Raw genomic sequence first — 16,874 nt, 5'->3', positions numbered from 1 at the left:
TGGCATTTCTTATTTATATTGGTTTGATAGCGACGGAGAAGAAATGACGCATAATTAATCGGCATGCATTTCGACAACATTAACATATCTTGGATTTTTATCTGATTGAATTTGCGACAAAAAATATTAAAGCCCTATAAATCTGCATGTGTTTCTACAATCTTCACATGTGCTTAATATATCTCAGATTCTTATATGGGTTTACTTGCGACAGACAAAATGAAGCCCTATGAATCTGCATGATAGATTCTATCAGATTCTATTATCGATATAAGTTCAACGAGTGTCAAATCGTGCGTCGCGCGTCGTATCGTGCGTCGCTTAGATGTCGAGTGTCGCGTTCGAAGGTCGACACATGAAAATTGAAGTCGACATGCAAAGCGACACGCCACATTCATCGCGACGCACGATATGACAGTCGAAAATTCAGTCGACAGTCAAGATTTTCTGCAATATTTTTTTCCCCTAAAACCCAGCGCGATATGCTATACTCATATCTTGATTGTCGCATGTCGATTTCAAATGTCGAGTGTCATATCATGCGTCGCTTGAAGGTTGTGCGTCGACCTTGAAGGTCGACACGTGACAAGCAACTTGGCCCTATCCGGATTCCTTAATGGACAAAGATCAATAGAAGTTTATTATTTAGTTGATGCAATTGATATTGTATAAACAAACTCAATAAATTCTCTCGATGCAGATTGATTGGGTCCATCAGCTCATAATGCAATTAAAACCATATAATTGCATGTGAATGTTCACTGGGCGCAGATAAATAGGGATCCATCCCTGATTTTACCCAAATTCAACCGTATAAGCACTATGCTGACGTTGTCTGGATGCTGTTTCTTTGTTTTTGTTGTTTTGGGGGAAGAGGATGGCTTATTAGTTCTACAATGGTAAAAAAAAACGTATAAGAACTAGTGGGGATTTTATGGACGTACATAAATAGAAGTAACTTACTTTTTTGATGCAATTAATAGCATTTAAGCACACTCAATGTGTTGACTCGACGCAGATCGAAAGGGTTCCATTAGCTCTATAATGCACGTACGACCTTATGTGAATGTTAACTTGGCGCAGATTACCGTTACTCATCATTATTCAACCCGAAAATAACCATACGCAGGATGTGAAAAACGTTGTCTGGACGCAGACTAATAGGCGCTCATTTGTTCCAAAACGCTGTTATACCAGTATTCGCGCAGATTGTACATATACATAGAAGTCAATGAGCTATCCCATGCTTAAATCGCTCACTCAATTTGTTGACGCAGATTGATAGGGTTCAACTATAGATAGGCTTATATACGTATTAGCGCATGCCAATGTAAACTGAACACAGATCAATAGCCTGAATAGGGACCAATAACTTATAAACCCGAGTTTAACATTATAAGCACGATGCGAACGTTATCTGGATGCAGATTTATAGGTGCTCATTGTTTCGCCAACGCTGTAACACCCATATAAAAACTTGCGAAGAGACACAGAGACGCAGGCAAATAGAAGTTACAGGATCTGCACTATAAATCTGCATATGGTGTGCATGTCTGCATCTAACGCATTAAAGGGGCCTTTTCACAGATTTTGGCATTTTTTTAACTTATTCATTAAATGCTTTATATCGATAAATGTAAACATTGGATCGTAAAAGCTCCAGTAAAAAATCAAGAATACAATTAAAAAAAAGGAAAAGAACATTGCCCGGACCAGATTTCGAACCAGTGACCCCTGGAGTCCTGCCAGAGTCTTGAAGTAAAAACGCTTTAGCCTACTGAGCTATTCCGCCGAGTACATATACTAGGAGTATTTTATACCTTATATAAGCAATCTTCGTAGTTTCACAAAATTTAACGACAAAAACAGAACTCTCTAAATTATTCAATCGTTTCGCGTTGCAACGCTTTATAATTTTTAGGTTTTAAAATCGTCAAAAGATGCATATAATGGCTATATTAGACCATGGTAAATGTTCAGTATTACTGTTTCCTCACAAATATCAAAACTAAAACGAAAATTTGCGAATCTGAAACAACTTTTTTCAATTTTGTCAATTTACCAAAGCGTGAAAAGATCCCTTTAAAATCTGCACTAGATTATAGAATTCCATATGGTGTGCATGTCTGCATCTAACGCATTACAACTTGGCGCAGACGAATAGGGCTTCATAATCCATTCTAACTGAGCCGCAAAATAAACATATCGCACTTTTCATCACGTGATACACATTCTGCACTAAAAATCTGTATTCCAAATTCAATATGTTGTGCACGTCTGCACATAACACTAACCTAGCCGGATTACAGAACAGGATCTAATTTCTAAACATGCTAAACCAGCAATCAGAATCCTGTTTATTTTATGAATATGAAAGAAAGAGTTTATCATTATGTTTAACCTGTAAACTGACATCCCTGCCACTGGCTAACACTTCTATTTATACAGATGTTAAAATATTCTTACAACTGTTTTATATTACCTGATAAACTGTCTTGCCAGCTGCAGACGCCTTCTATTTTAACATTTTATTTTTCTTTCGTGTAAAACTTTATACTCGGAGCTATTTTATTATCTTTCGTTTAATATATGTTTGATTCTACAATCGCTATATTTTTTAATTGATTTAGTTTTGGTTTGAAACCGGTTTTACCAAGTTTGATTTGATAAATCAAGGCGACCATCAAAGTTCACGAAGGAGAATGTCTGGCTTAAGAATTCTCGTTGGTTGTAAACGAGTTATTGACTATGCTGTTAAGGTAGGTTTCGTTTTGTACATGATAGTTTGCATGCTTAATCCTTTCCTTTTTATTTCAATATATTTTCGGTGGGTTTGATATCAACTTTGTTACAATAAAAAACCGGTAAAAAATATCATCACCGGTGACACAAACGGAACGTCAGGCTCCGTCAAGCTGACCGTCTTCTATTGCCAGTCCTACCAAGCCAAGACCTCTTATGTCCGTTAATCAAAACATTAAGCAGCTGTACAAACTTTCATCAATTTCAGGACTTTTTCGGAAGCTTCTTTGGGAATTATTCACCATTTTGCTTTGGAAATGGGTCTGTAGATACGCCAGGAAATGCCTGGTCTTTGAAAGCTTTTCCATAAGTAACTTAAATTGTTTCGTGCTTATACAACTCAAAACTTTGCAGCACAAAAACTCATTCTCTCTAAGAACAATAATCAAGTGAAGAAACATGTAGTGTGCCCTCTAACAGTAAACACCTTAAGGTCAACGGTCCTACAGTGTGATTAGCCACCCTCTCTCCTGTTGCATCTCACACCTTAACAGTCATTGAAATTCAGATTAAAATCTACAGGCAAGTCCGGCTAGTACTATGGGAATTTGAACAAGCCCAATCAGATTTTACTAGCCCAAACATTTTTGTTAAAAATGCAGATAAACATAACATAAAACATCCAAAGAAGCATTCATTTATTTAATCTTTAGAATACAATACAAATCTCTTATAATTTCATCTTCATCCAAGTTAGCTTCCTCGTCATCTGAGCCAGCCTCTTTCGGATCCTGAAATAAGAAGAAATTAATTTCACACACGGATTTCAATCAAATCACAATTATAAATATATACATAAAGTTGAGGTAGAAAATTAGCAGAAATGTATCACATATATCCATGTGAAAGAGAGAGCAAACCTGAACCACTAGAAAATATATAAGCAATTAAGTTCCAGGTTATTCTACAAAAAGCCAGTTGACAAATGCGTCAATCACAGTTACCTCAGATTCGCATTCCTCAACGACGTACTTGAATGACAACTGTTCAGCCATTACTCTCTGTGTCCCCAATGCAACGCAAAACATTTATTTTACATAGTAGTTATCCGGGAACCACAAAACCATGCGCTTTATGTGCAGTAATCCAATTATCGGCTGATTGCCCAGCACATGTGTGCAGTGTGTTAAAACATAAGCGGCTGTTGATTAAATTCTAAACTTTGTTTACAAATATTGAAAATGAAAGTGGAACTCGTTTTCTGTTTAATGAGATGTACAAGCACGCTGGGCTTGTAATAGTGGATTTTCTACAAGCCCAAAAGAAAAAATACTAGTTTTTTGCTGTCGGACTAGTGCGAATTTCGATGACTGCCTTAACATTTTTGAATGATGCGACTCAATCAGAGTTCAGAATATTTCTGTTATATGGTTTGTTTCTTATTTTGGGAAAGAAGAATGTGTAAATTATCATTTTAAAATGAAAATAAACAAAAATCCCATGCTTATTGTTTAGATATTTTTTGCCAATATTACTCTTTCAAAATTGCTATAATGACAATCTTCCAATATCTAAGTACTGGAAAAGAAGTATATTCAATTCAGGTGCGAGTTAGACCAGATAAATTGGGTGTTGTCACGGAAGGAGTTAAACATAGCATGAATCCTTTTGATGAGATAGCAGTGGAGGAAGCTGTCCGGCTGAAGGAGAAGAAACTGGCTTCAGAAATTATTGTAGCATCTTGTGGTCCACAGCAAAATCAGGTTTGAATTTAGTTTTAATTTTTATGACCAGCTAATACAAAGAATGGTGGGGAGATGTTTAGTCACCATATTGGCACAAATGGTCTCTGAATGTGTTTTACCTTCATTGAACCGTTCTCATAGAAAAAGGTTACCTTGGTTTATTTAATAAATGGTTTTATGCCCCCGAAGGAGGGCATATAGTGATCGGCCCGTCTGTCTGTCTGTCTTTCTGTCACACTTTGCGTTTAGGTTTCGTGTTTAGGTTTAGAAAAATGCTCATAACTTCTATGTTCCTTAACATAGAAACTTGATATTTGGCATGCATGTGTATCTCATGGAGCTGCACATTTTTAGTGGTGAAAGGTCAAGGTCATCCTTCAAGGTCAAAAGTAAAAAAAAACATGTATCAAAGCGGCGCAGTAGGGGGTATTGTATTTCTGACGACCACATCTCTTGTTGTAAGTTATTTCTGTAAAAGCATGTATAAATCTGTTCATCTTATAGTTAACATTTACTATATGATTTTCATAAATATTCATTCATCATCAAATATGTCTTTTTGGTCATTATATCCGATGACTGTGACAGAAAATGTATGTTTTACTAACAAAGCAGAAGAAAAACCAAGTGCACTTCTGACAATAAGATGAACTGCATAATGCTCTATTTGACCAGTGGGCACTAGATCTGTTCTGGCTATGTTCTAAAGGAAACCTTGAGGACGGCACTAGCCATGGGAGCTGACAAGGCCATTCATGTTCTGGTGGAGGACAAGGACTATTCCAACCTGCAGCCCATACATGTCTCAAAACTGCTCGCAAAAATTGCAGCTGAGGAGAAGGTTGACATAGTTTTGCTTGGTAAACAGGTAATTGTGTGTTTGTTGTACTGTTTTTTTTTTGTTTTGGTAATTACATATTAAATATTTAACATTTTAAGCTGACCTGAGCACAATGTGCTCATGGTGAGCTTTTGTGATTGCCTTTTTTCCGTCGTGTGTTATGCGGCATCAACATTTGCCTTGTTAACACTCTAGAGGTCATATTTATTGTCCAATCTTCATGAAATTTGGTCAGAAGATGGTCTCAATAATATCTTGGATGAGTTCGAAAATGGTTATGTTTGCTTGACAAACATGGCTGCCAAGGGGCGGGGCATTTTTCCTTAAAGATCAAGTGCCGCGATTTAAAAAACCCGCAGAACACATTTATTTATCGAATTTAGTGCATATCTAAACTATTTCGCACCTCACTTCATTGCAATTATGGTGTTATTAGCAAGAACAAATAGATACAAAGTCGCGATTTTTCACACATTCCGATGTACTCGCCATTTTCATTCAAACCGGAAGTGACGTCACAAATCTTCCATTGTTCATGCTCTCAATAACGAACCGGCGTTATAAAGCTTCGGATGTATTATTTCTCGAAACTTAAGTTAGAAAAATTGATGGAAAATGGAATATGATAGAGATTATGATGAGTTTTCCGTTCAACCGTACATGTATGAGTCAGAATTTAGCGACAGTCTGTCAGATTTTTTATGATTCTAACTCGGACAGCGAGGTTAATTTTGTCAATGCTCAAGACAACCATCGTGTTGGGAGCACGGATTAGTAAATACATAACTGTGTTTCATGCACGTGTCGCGTGGAAAAATATTTTTTTGATTGCTATTCTACAGTACAAGCTTGTTGAATATGACTTGGTTACACAAAGCACTGGTTAATAATAAAATATTAGAACGGATACTTGTACCTGTTCTGATTAGAAAGGAATGTTAATATGTCTAATTAAATGAATTTTAATTTAAAACATTGTTTCCAGAAATAATAAAAGAGTTTCATCGTGAACACTTATATTAATTAATTGATAAATACAACTTCCGTTATAATCACATGATAATCAATAGCATGGTGAAGTCCAAGTGGGCAGAGTGGGACATTTGTGGGACATGGAGCTGCACCCCTTGGTTAGCTAAGCCGTAGCACTGGTCTGATAGTAATACATTTTATGATTGATTGTTGATATAATTGGGCTTGGTCTAATGTCTTATCTCTGAAACCATACTGTGTCTGCAATAATCAACTGTGATATATCCACAGATAAGGCACATTTGAACAGCCAAATAGCCATAAACTCCATGACAATATGTATGGACTAATACACAACATTGGTAACTGGTGTCAGATTGACTGGTAGCCATGGAATTTCTTGAAAGTTAAGAAACTTAGAAATCAATCATAATGTCTATGTATATATTGTTGTCTGAGGCTATTAAAAATTTAAGTAAGAAATGAAAGTGATTTTCAAGATCGTTACATTGTTTACATAAAAACCGCTTGAGAAGTTGAAATATTGTTCAACTTGTATTTATGATAGTACGCACAAAGTAAATTTAATTTTTGGCTAATTATAGGTGTTAACCTTTGATCGGCGTATACTATGGTTTAAGGTTTCGCATCTAATTGTATGAACCAATGGCCATGGTGTCAAAATTATATAGGAGTGAATGTCCACCTTGTCAAAATTAGCGTAAGAGCGATTGTCCGCGAGAGCGATTGTTCGGATACCCATTACAGAGAAATGCCAAGCTGTTTTTGTTTATGAAATCAATAAATTGTACTAATAATTACAATTCATGCACAAAACCCTCCTCAATTTACATTTTTATCTGAATATTTCAATATAGCATAATGAATGGTGTTAGTAAATAATATTACTATTTTTAGTAATACAATTCCAATTCCATTTAAAAATGTCTTTTAATAATCTGTGTAATAGATAGTAATTTATTTGAGATAAATATCAGTACAAGAATGTTATTTTTGATACTTTGTTTGTTAGTTAGCTGTAGCCTAGCTTATTTATTTTTTCAAATGGAATGTATTTGTCCTTTTTTATCGCTGTTCCACGGATTAACCTATTTGTCCTTAATAATAAGAGAAAGGTTGTAATTAATTGTTTGTATCTAAGCCATTATTACATACATGCGTATAATATATTATTAATCCATTTCTTACGAGTAACATCATCCTTGGCAAAACTGAAAAGTCCACTGTTTCCGTTTTCCGCACATTTTTTGCACCCGAAAAAAACACACACTGACAGTCGAATAACGATTGTCGTGCAAAAAAAAGAACACTCACAAAATAAGCACACGTTTTTAATAAAACTTGTATAAAAAGAAGTGTATTAACATAGCAAGATATTGAGTGTCAAAGTTGACATAAAGCGCGAAGTGTTCAGGCTTCGATCCGTAATAACGATGGACGAGTTTCAGTGTCATGCGCGTTGAGTTAATGTGACGTCACAACTAAAATAGGTGGCGAAAATACCCGGGCGTATTACGGAAAACAAGGTCATCGTTTTAAGTATCATAATATTTTTTGCCATTGCTCTTGATGATACCACTCGTTTTAGAATATACATATTTATAAAATAGCATTTTTCGTTATAAAATCGGCATTTGACCTTTAAATGGCTTTAGTAAAATCTTGTTAACACTCTAGAGGCCTCATTTATTGTCCGATCTTCATGAAACTTGGTCAGAAGATTCATCCTAATAATATCTTGGAGGAGTTCGAAAAATGATGCGGGTTGGTTGAAAAACATGGCCACCAGGGGGCGGGGCATTATTCCTTATATGGCTTTATATGGCTTTAGTAAAACCGTGTTAACACTCTAGAGGCCGCATTTATTGTCCAATCGTCATGAAATTTGGTCAGAAGATAGGTCTCAATGATATCTTGAATGGGTTGGTAAATGGTAACGTTTGCTTGAAAAACATGGCTGCCAAGGGGCGGGGCATTTTTCCTTATATGGCTATATATGGCTATTGTAAAATCTTGTTAACACTCTAGAGGCCACATTTATTGTCCGATCTTTATAAAACTTGGTCAAAAGATTCATCCCAATAATATCTTGGACGAGGTCAAAAATGATGCCGGTTGGTTGAAAAACATGGCCCCCAGGGGGCGGGGCATTTTTCCTTATATGGCTATAGTAAAACCTTGTTAACACTCTAGAGGCCACATTTATTTTCTGATCTTCATGAAACTAGGTAAGAAGATTTGTCACAATGATATCTTTGATGAGTTCGAAAATGGTTTCTGTTGCTTTAAAAACATGGCCACCAGGGGGTGGGGCATTTTTCCTCATATGGCTTTATATGGCTATAGTAAAACCTTGTTAACGAGGCCACATTTATTGTCCAATCTTCCTGAAATTTAGTCAGAAGATTGGTCTCAATGATTATGATATCTTGGATGTGTTTGAAAATGGTTACGTTTGCTTGAAATACATGGCTGCCAAGAGGCGGGGTATTTTTCCCTATATGGCTATATATAGGGAAATCTTGTTAACACTCTAGAGGCCACATTTATTTTCCGATCTTCATGAAACTTGGTCAGAAGATTTGTCCCAATGATATCTTGGATGGGTTTGAAAATGGTTTCAGTTGCTTAAAAAACAATGCCACTAGGGGACGGGGCATTTTCCCAAATATGGCTATATATTGCTTTAGTAAAACCTTATTAACACTCTAGGGCCACATTTATTGTCCGATCATCATGAAACTTGGTCACGAGATTTGTACTAATGATACCTTGGATGAGTTCGAAAATAGTTCCGGTTGATGTAAAAACATGGCCGCCAAGGGGGCGTGGCATTTTTTCTTTTATAGCTACATGTATAGTAAAACCTTGTTAACACTCTAGAAGCCATATTTATTGTCCAATCATCATGAAACTTTGTCAGAAGATTTGTCCCAATGATATCTTGGACATGTTCAAAAATGGTTCCAGTTGCTTGAAAAATATGGTCAACAGGGGGTGGGCATTTTTCCTTAAATGGCTTCATGAATTTTCATGAAAGTTTGTCAGAATATTTGTCCAATGATATCTTGGATGTGTATGAAAATGGTTCTGGTCTGTTTAAAAAACATAGCTCCCAGGGTGTTCACAAGTCATGAAAGTTGGTAAGAACATTTTGTTCTAATGACATCTTGGGCTTCACAGAACAGGTCAGTTCCTTTGAATCTCAGGTGAGCGACTTTGGGCCTTTCAGGCCCTCTTGTTTTTGTGTGTGTGTGAATTCAATCAACAGGACATTTGCCAAAGATGTTTTTATAGTAAAACTACATAATTTAATGAATTAATTGTTTATTCATATTCACATGCCTGTTGACGATATAAAAAAAACATTAAAAGAAACTTTTTGTTATGTTTGTCTTACAGTACTCAAAATATATTAAAATTATAACCGTAATTACTCTAAGTTTTCAGACACTTAAAAATAATTAATTTCTTTCGTGTCCGAAAAAATTAGATATGAGAAATATTAGAAAATTTCAGGTGTCTGAAAATTAAGAGACAAAAATTGAGGCGTCCGAAAATTAAAATTATATTGAAATAAAACAATGAATCAATGTTAAATTATTTTATTGTGATTTACTCTTCTTTTTCTGCTTGAAAAAATATAACTTCACAGCTTTGCTAACTTTTGCATGATAAATTGAACAAAAACGTAAAAACATAAAACATTCTGCTTCCTTAATTAATAGGACGAAACTGTTTCAAATGCTGTTGAGTGAATCCATTGTTGTCCACCAGTAGCATGTTTTTTTACCCAATTACGCAAATGTAATGGTCCATTGCCCTCAGGCATTCATCTGCCAGGTTTAATCACCTTAAACGGGTTGTAAAAAAACATGATGAATGTGTCACAAGATAAGTGAAAACAAGGCCGAATTTTGTAGAATAGCACTTTAAAATATACTGTAAAAAAATTAAGAGAATTAATTATGGATGAAAACCTGTCAGAAAACTTAATTACGGGTAGATACAGATATTGACACCATAATAGTAAGCACTTCGCAATACCTGGACATAAGTTAGTTTGTTGAATACAGATGATGTGGGTTATAATTTGATATTTAATGCAATGGGCAGTATTCGCAATTTCTCTTAAATTGTAATTGAAAAAGTTTAAAAACTATTTATAATGTTTTGTGAATACTGCTTCAGAGAATAAATATGGTCAGCTTATAGTATAACATGTCCCCCCATGTGTTTGTTCAGGCGATAGATGATGACTGTAACCAGACTGGACAGATGCTGGCTGCTATACTTGACTGGCCTCAGGTTGGTAGAGCGGATATGTGTGTGGCACTGTGTACGTAGATGGCAGTTTGGGAGTCATTTACTCCAAGTTTTTGGTCATGGGACTTCCAAGAAGTTATAGGACTACCTAAATGGCTTCCACAAGGAATTGAAGAAATTCCAAAATGGCAGTCATGGAGGTTCTAGAACTTCCAAAATGTTGTAGCACCTCCAAAATGGCAGCCACAAAAGTTTTAGGACTTCAGAAATGGCAGCCACAGAAGTTGTAGGACTTCGAAAATGAAAGCCATGGAAGCTCTAGGACTTCTGAAAGGGCGACCATGGAAGCTCTAGGACTTCCAAAATGGCAGCCATAGAAGTGTATCATTCATAAGAGCTTCTGACTTCACTGTTCTAATGTGTAATAACAGACATGGCTTGTAAGATTGGTCATGTATGTCCTAGGGATACATTAATAGTCTTAAATTGATTCTTGTTGGGTAACCATCAATAGGAACCAAAATAGCCCATCACAACAGAAATTTCTGATTTTTTTATAACATTAACAAAATAAAAAAGGTATGATTTTATTATTGAATTTGTTGTGTTTTAATTGTAACCAAGCACATTCATCATTCCTTTACGTTTTGTTGCCTCATGTTTTATAATCCATAATTACAATGTTGTAAGGTTTCATTCCTGTTATTTGCTGCTGGGGCAGCTCATGTGTCACGGTGTTTAAATGAGCCAGGTTCTGGGAAAATAGGGCTTAATGCATGTGCATAAAGTGTCTTCCCAGATCAGCCTGTGCAGCCCATACAGGCTAATCAGGGACAGCACTTTCGGACTAAACTGGATTTCATTTAGACAAGACTTCCTTCAAATGAATAATTCCATAAAAGTGGTAAGTGTTGTCTAGGATTAGCCTCTGCTGACTGTATATCCATATGCATTAAGTCCTGTTTTCCCAAAACTTATCGTTTCCCACACTGTTGCATGTTTCAGGGCACGTTTGCCTCTAAAGTTGTGAAGAAGGACGGCAGCCTGGATGTGACAAGAGAGGTGGATGGAGGACTTGAGACCATCAACATAAAACTGCCTGCCGTGATCACCACTGACCTCAGACTAAACGAGCCACGATATGCAACCCTGCCTAATATCATGGTAGGAAAATGGCTTCTTTAGCTGTGATTACATTAAACCTTTCTCACTCGCAGTCTGTTCAAGTTTTATGCTGTTCAGTGCTCATCAATATCTAAGGTTTGGAAATAAAGCCTTAAAAACTTGTATCTAGTAAGAAAGGTCTTAAATTAAATATAACATTCTAAGGGACTGCACATGTGTGAAAATACATATCTAAGTGGCAAAGGGTTAAGTACTTAACTGTACTAAATAATTTTGTGGAGTTTGAATTTCTTTCCCCTTTATGAAGTTATTAGTCTGGGCACGTATTACACACACCATGTTGGATATAATTCACCTTAATATTGTGTGTAATATCCCTATTCATACACAGAAAATAACAAAAAGGTATTTGTAATTCTATTATTCAGATTTGAATAAAAACTTGAAACTTTTTTAAAGAAATGTTTTACATCAGACCTGTCTTTCATGTATCACATCATGGTTATTTCTATCTCTATTTCTCTGTAGAAAGCTAAAAAGAAGCCATTAACGACCAAGAAGCCCTCAGACTACGGTGTTGAGATCAAATCTAGTCATCAGGTGCTCTCTGTGGAAGACCCCCCCACCAGGGAGGCGGGGCAGAAGGTGGAATCAGTGGATCTACTTGTGGCCAAACTGAAGGAGGCGGGGTTTATGAAGTCTTAGGTCTGTGTGTTTTTGAGTCTAGTATTAGTACTGTGAAAATGAGTACTCACATACAGTTCTTTGTAAAAATCTTTTTTTTGCAAGGAACAGTCACATATCCATATTATATTTTCATAACCTGGCTTTAACATAATATTATTTGTTGGCATATTAAACCTGATTTAATATTTTTATATGAAATATAATATTACTTCTTAAAGATTAACATTTCTTATTTTAACTCTGTTTTCAAACACTGTTGATATTGAACTGGTCTGTGAACAACAATACTTGAAAAATTATTATGTTCAACATTTTCTTAGCTAGACATATATCTCTGTACTATTTACTGCATATTCCTAGCTATTATACTCACCCAAATAAATGCATCAGCAATGGCAAATGCTGTCCCTAGGGTGAAAGTGCAGAATCTCCATAGCACTGTTTCAGCTACAAGTATTGAATTTAAACTAAAGGCATGTGTTTGGGGTCATTTTTCAGGTCACCTACAAAGTTCCATAACTCTGCCGTGTAATTTAACAGAATTATGCCTTTTATTATTCTTGAAAATTTGTTAAGGTAAACTTGCAATATCTTCATTTCATTGCTTCTATTACAAGTATTCAATTGAAACCACACAGCTGTGTTTTGGAGCATTTTTGAGAACAATTACCAAGTTCCATAACTGTGATCTGCAATTTAGCAGAATTATGTCTCTTTTTGTACAGATTAACATGCAATGGCTCCATATTACTGTTTCTTCTACAGGGATTCAGTTGAATCTTCACATTTATGTTTTAAGTGCATCGTTTTATCTCACTTTGCAAGTTTCATAACTCGAACTTGCAATTTATTACAATTTCCGGGGTATGTTCCTTTTTTTAACCAAGAACTTTTACCAAGGTGTTCATGCAACTTCTCCCTATTTCTGTTCCCACTACAGGCATTCAATTGAAACTTCACACATGGAGTCATTGTGTGAGGCAACTGTCCTTATTTAATCACAGGTGTTGGGCGCATGGCCAATTTACTGAAACACTATCAATATGTCATAAAACAACATTTTGACACATTTTTTTCTGATATATGTTCATTTATATTATAATTTATTATATCAATTATTTTTTTTGTCAAAGTGATAAAAAATGTTGTTTTATGACATATTGATAGTGTTTCAGTGAATTGGCCATGCGCCCAACACCTGTGAATTCAATCACTTAGCTGCAATTTCACAGAGATATGCCTCTTATTGGTAAATTGTGTTATGGTCAATATTAACCCTTTCCCCCAAAAGAAGCAAAGTGAAAATGGCTTGCAACCAGCATAAAACCAGAACAACCAGAGTAACTTGCAGTTTGTTAGGTTTAATTGTTATAAATATAACCATTGTCTTTTACAGCATGGTTTATGCGCTTCATGTAGCTATGAATCTTAAGTTATTTTTACTTTTACATTATTTATTGAAAATATACACATTGGTGACAATATTATTTTTAACTGCTTAAAACTCATATGTCTTTGTTTCTCTTTTCAGGTTCAATACATGGGATGTTAAAGTCAATAAAACTGTTTTATCATGAAACAGCACTTATAATAGTGTTCAACTTGAAAGTGGTTTTTGACAAAACAATTCAAGTCCGCTGCATGAAAATTAATTTGGACCAACATGGACTCTTTAGTCTAGAACTGCAGTGTTTATGTTCCTGTGCATCTGTTAAAATAGGATTTAGTGCTATTTAAAGCTAGAACAGTGTGTACAGATTCTGTAAAGACTGTTATACATGTTGTGTATTATTTCAGTTGATATTTTTCAAACGGGATAGCATGCGTTTCACAATGCTTTCCTCTGTTCCACAATATCTTGGTTTTGAAACCTTAATTTTAATTTATTATCCCCACGCTTTTTGAAAAAAAGGTGGGGATATTGTGGTGATCTCCGCCGTCCGTCCGTCCGTCCGTCTGTCCGTCCGTCCTGGCCACTATCTCCTCCTACACTAAAAGCACTAGAACCTTGAAATTTACACACATGGTAGCTATGAGCATATGTGCGACCCTGCACTATTTGGAATTTTGATCTGACCCCTGGGTCAAAAGTTATAGGGGTTGGGGTGGGGCCGCGTCAGAAATTATCACTCATTTTTTTAGGTTATTTTACATTTACTTCTTTATTTCTACACCGATTCACTTCAAATTGATACTGGACCTCACCTATGACAATACGGTCAATCTCAACCATGCATGGCCCCATTCCCAACCCTGGGGCGCCCCGCCCACATAGGCCACACCCACCAAAAATTTCCATTTACTATAATTTTTTCATTTCTACACGGATTCACTTCAAATTGATACTGAACTTTTGTTATGACATTAGGGTCAATCTCAACTATGCATGGCCCCAATCCCAACCCTGGGGCGCCCGCCCACATAGGCCACACCCACCAAAAAATTCCATTTACTATAATTTTTTCATTTCTACACGGATTCACTTCAAATTGATACTGAACTTCTCTTATGACATTAGGGTCAATCTCAACTATGCATGGCCCCATAACCAACCCTGGGGCCCCGCCCACATAGACCACACCCACCCAAAATTGCCTTTACTATAATTTCTTCATTTCTACACCGATTCACTTCAAATTGATATTAAACTTCTCTTATGACAATACAGTCAATCTCAACTATGCATGGCCCCATTACCAACCCTGGGGCGCCCCGCCCACATAGACTACACCCACCCAAAATTGCCTTTTACTATAATTTCTTCATTTCTACACCGATTCACTTCAAATTGATACTGAACCTCTCTTATGACAATACGGTCAATCTCAACTATGCATGGCACAATTACCAACCCTGGGGCGCCCTGCCCACATATGTCACACCCACCCAAAATTGCCTTTTACTATAACTTCTTCATTTCTACACCAATTCACTTCTAATTGATGATGAACTTCTCTTATGACAATACGGTCAATCTCAGCTATGCATGGCCCCATTACCAACCCTGGGGCACACCTAGGTCAAACATTCGGCGTGGGGATACGCGTCGGCCTCTGCCGCGCCATTTCTAGTTTAATATATTATTGTCAAAATACTGGTAAATACTTATTAGTTATTAAACTTATTTTCAAAAATGACATTTTATGTGTATTTTTTCATGCGTTTTTAATTAATGAGTTTAATGCAAAATAAAATAGACATTGGTCTAGTCACTGCTATGCCCTTGTGTACCGGTATTTAAATCCCAGGAAGTTGTATACATGGAATAATTAGGCGCCTATTTACCAGTTGTAGCTCTTTTAATTTGTATTATTTGGTATGCAGACAATTATATATATTAAAATATAATATAATCCATGATGACATTAAGAATTGATATACTATAGAGGGCCTTTGTAACTCATACACAATGATACTTTAGAGGGCCTTTGTAACTCATACACAATGGTTACTTTTATTTTAAACATTTGATAAATAATAAATCATATAATCTATGATGACATTAAACATTTCCATAGAGTAGGGCAATATTACGTGATACAAAATGTTAATAGTGATTTTCATATTCAGCCCTTAATTAATTTAATTAATCGAGTCATGTAAAGTATAAATTATAAAAGCAATAAGGATATAGGTTTAAAAATATATCAATCTTTCGGTCTTGTCACAAGCAGTATCTGATTGGATGGAGATATTGTCTTGAAATAGTATGAGTAAGTACCTTTATAAATAACTATGGTAGCACTGCGTTTAGGGACAGTCAAGGTATGGTCAAGGTCACTGTAACAGAAACAGAAAACAGAAAAGACATGGTTTCCACTCAATCTCTTTAGTTTGCATTCACCAATCTGATTGAATTTTTGGATATAGCAAACTGACATGGAGATCAAGCTTGATACTGTATTTGGGACAGGTCAAGGTCAAGTCCAAGGTCACTGTTTGCTAAAAATAGAAAAAACATCATTGCCTAAGTACTTATCTTAGATGGAGATATTGCACTGACATTTTGTGGGCAGGTAGCTCACATGAAGACCTAGTTTAGAAATCACTTCAATTGCATTTGGGGCAAGTCACGTTAAAGTCAAGGCAACCATAAATGAAAATAGAACAAAAACAAACTGGTGACTTTATGTCAATACCTTAAATTGGCATTTACTAATCTTGAAGAAATTTATTATATAATTTATGATAAATCAAGCTTGCATGGGGACCTTGTTTTTATTGCATTTTGAGTGGGTAAGGTAAGTCAGGGTCAAAGTTTCTAAAAAAAGAATGCCTTACTCTCAATTACTTGAGTTTTGGGAGATGGTGTAATGATATTGTGGGTAGGTTGTCTATATGCAAACTAAGCATAGAAATTAATATGGGGCTAGTCAGTTCGAAGTCAACATAAGTTTGCTGCTCAATAACTTCAGAGCTGATAAAGAGCTGAAATTGTGTGGCTTTAACCCTTTCATGTGTCATGTTACCAAATA

General features: G+C 35.8%; 1 protein-coding gene across 1 annotated transcript; it reads left to right on the top strand.

Annotated features, from left to right (window-relative positions):
* Positions 1–2,578: 2,578 nt before the first annotated feature.
* LOC127860001 (electron transfer flavoprotein subunit beta-like) lies at positions 2,579–15,538 on the top strand. The gene is made up of 7 exons (XM_052397687.1): positions 2,579–2,759; positions 4,347–4,505; positions 5,197–5,355; positions 10,567–10,629; positions 11,593–11,751; positions 12,241–12,417; positions 13,931–15,538. Exons 1-6 carry the CDS (start codon positions 2,703–2,705, stop codon positions 12,415–12,417), a joined length of 774 nt encoding a protein of 257 aa, XP_052253647.1. The 5' UTR covers positions 2,579–2,702; the 3' UTR covers positions 13,931–15,538.
* Positions 15,539–16,874: the final 1,336 nt, after the last annotated feature.

The sequence above is a fragment of the Dreissena polymorpha genome, chromosome 15, assembly GCF_020536995.1.
Source record: "Dreissena polymorpha isolate Duluth1 chromosome 15, UMN_Dpol_1.0, whole genome shotgun sequence".
Taxonomy (NCBI): Eukaryota; Metazoa; Mollusca; class Bivalvia; order Myida; family Dreissenidae; genus Dreissena; species Dreissena polymorpha.
Note: the sequence above shows the minus strand (reverse complement) of the source record. Positions and strands in the feature narration are given on the sequence as shown.

Coding starts and splice junctions, on each gene's coding strand:
- LOC127860001 (XM_052397687.1), top strand. CDS start 2,703: ATGTCTGGCTTAAGAATTCTCGTTGGTTGTAAACGAGTTATTGACTAT. Junction 2,760..4,346: donor TTATTGACTATGCTGTTAAG/GTAGGTTTCGTT, acceptor TATTCAATTCAG/GTGCGAGTTAGACCAGATAA. Junction 10,630..11,592: donor CTATACTTGACTGGCCTCAG/GTTGGTAGAGCG, acceptor TGCATGTTTCAG/GGCACGTTTGCCTCTAAAGT.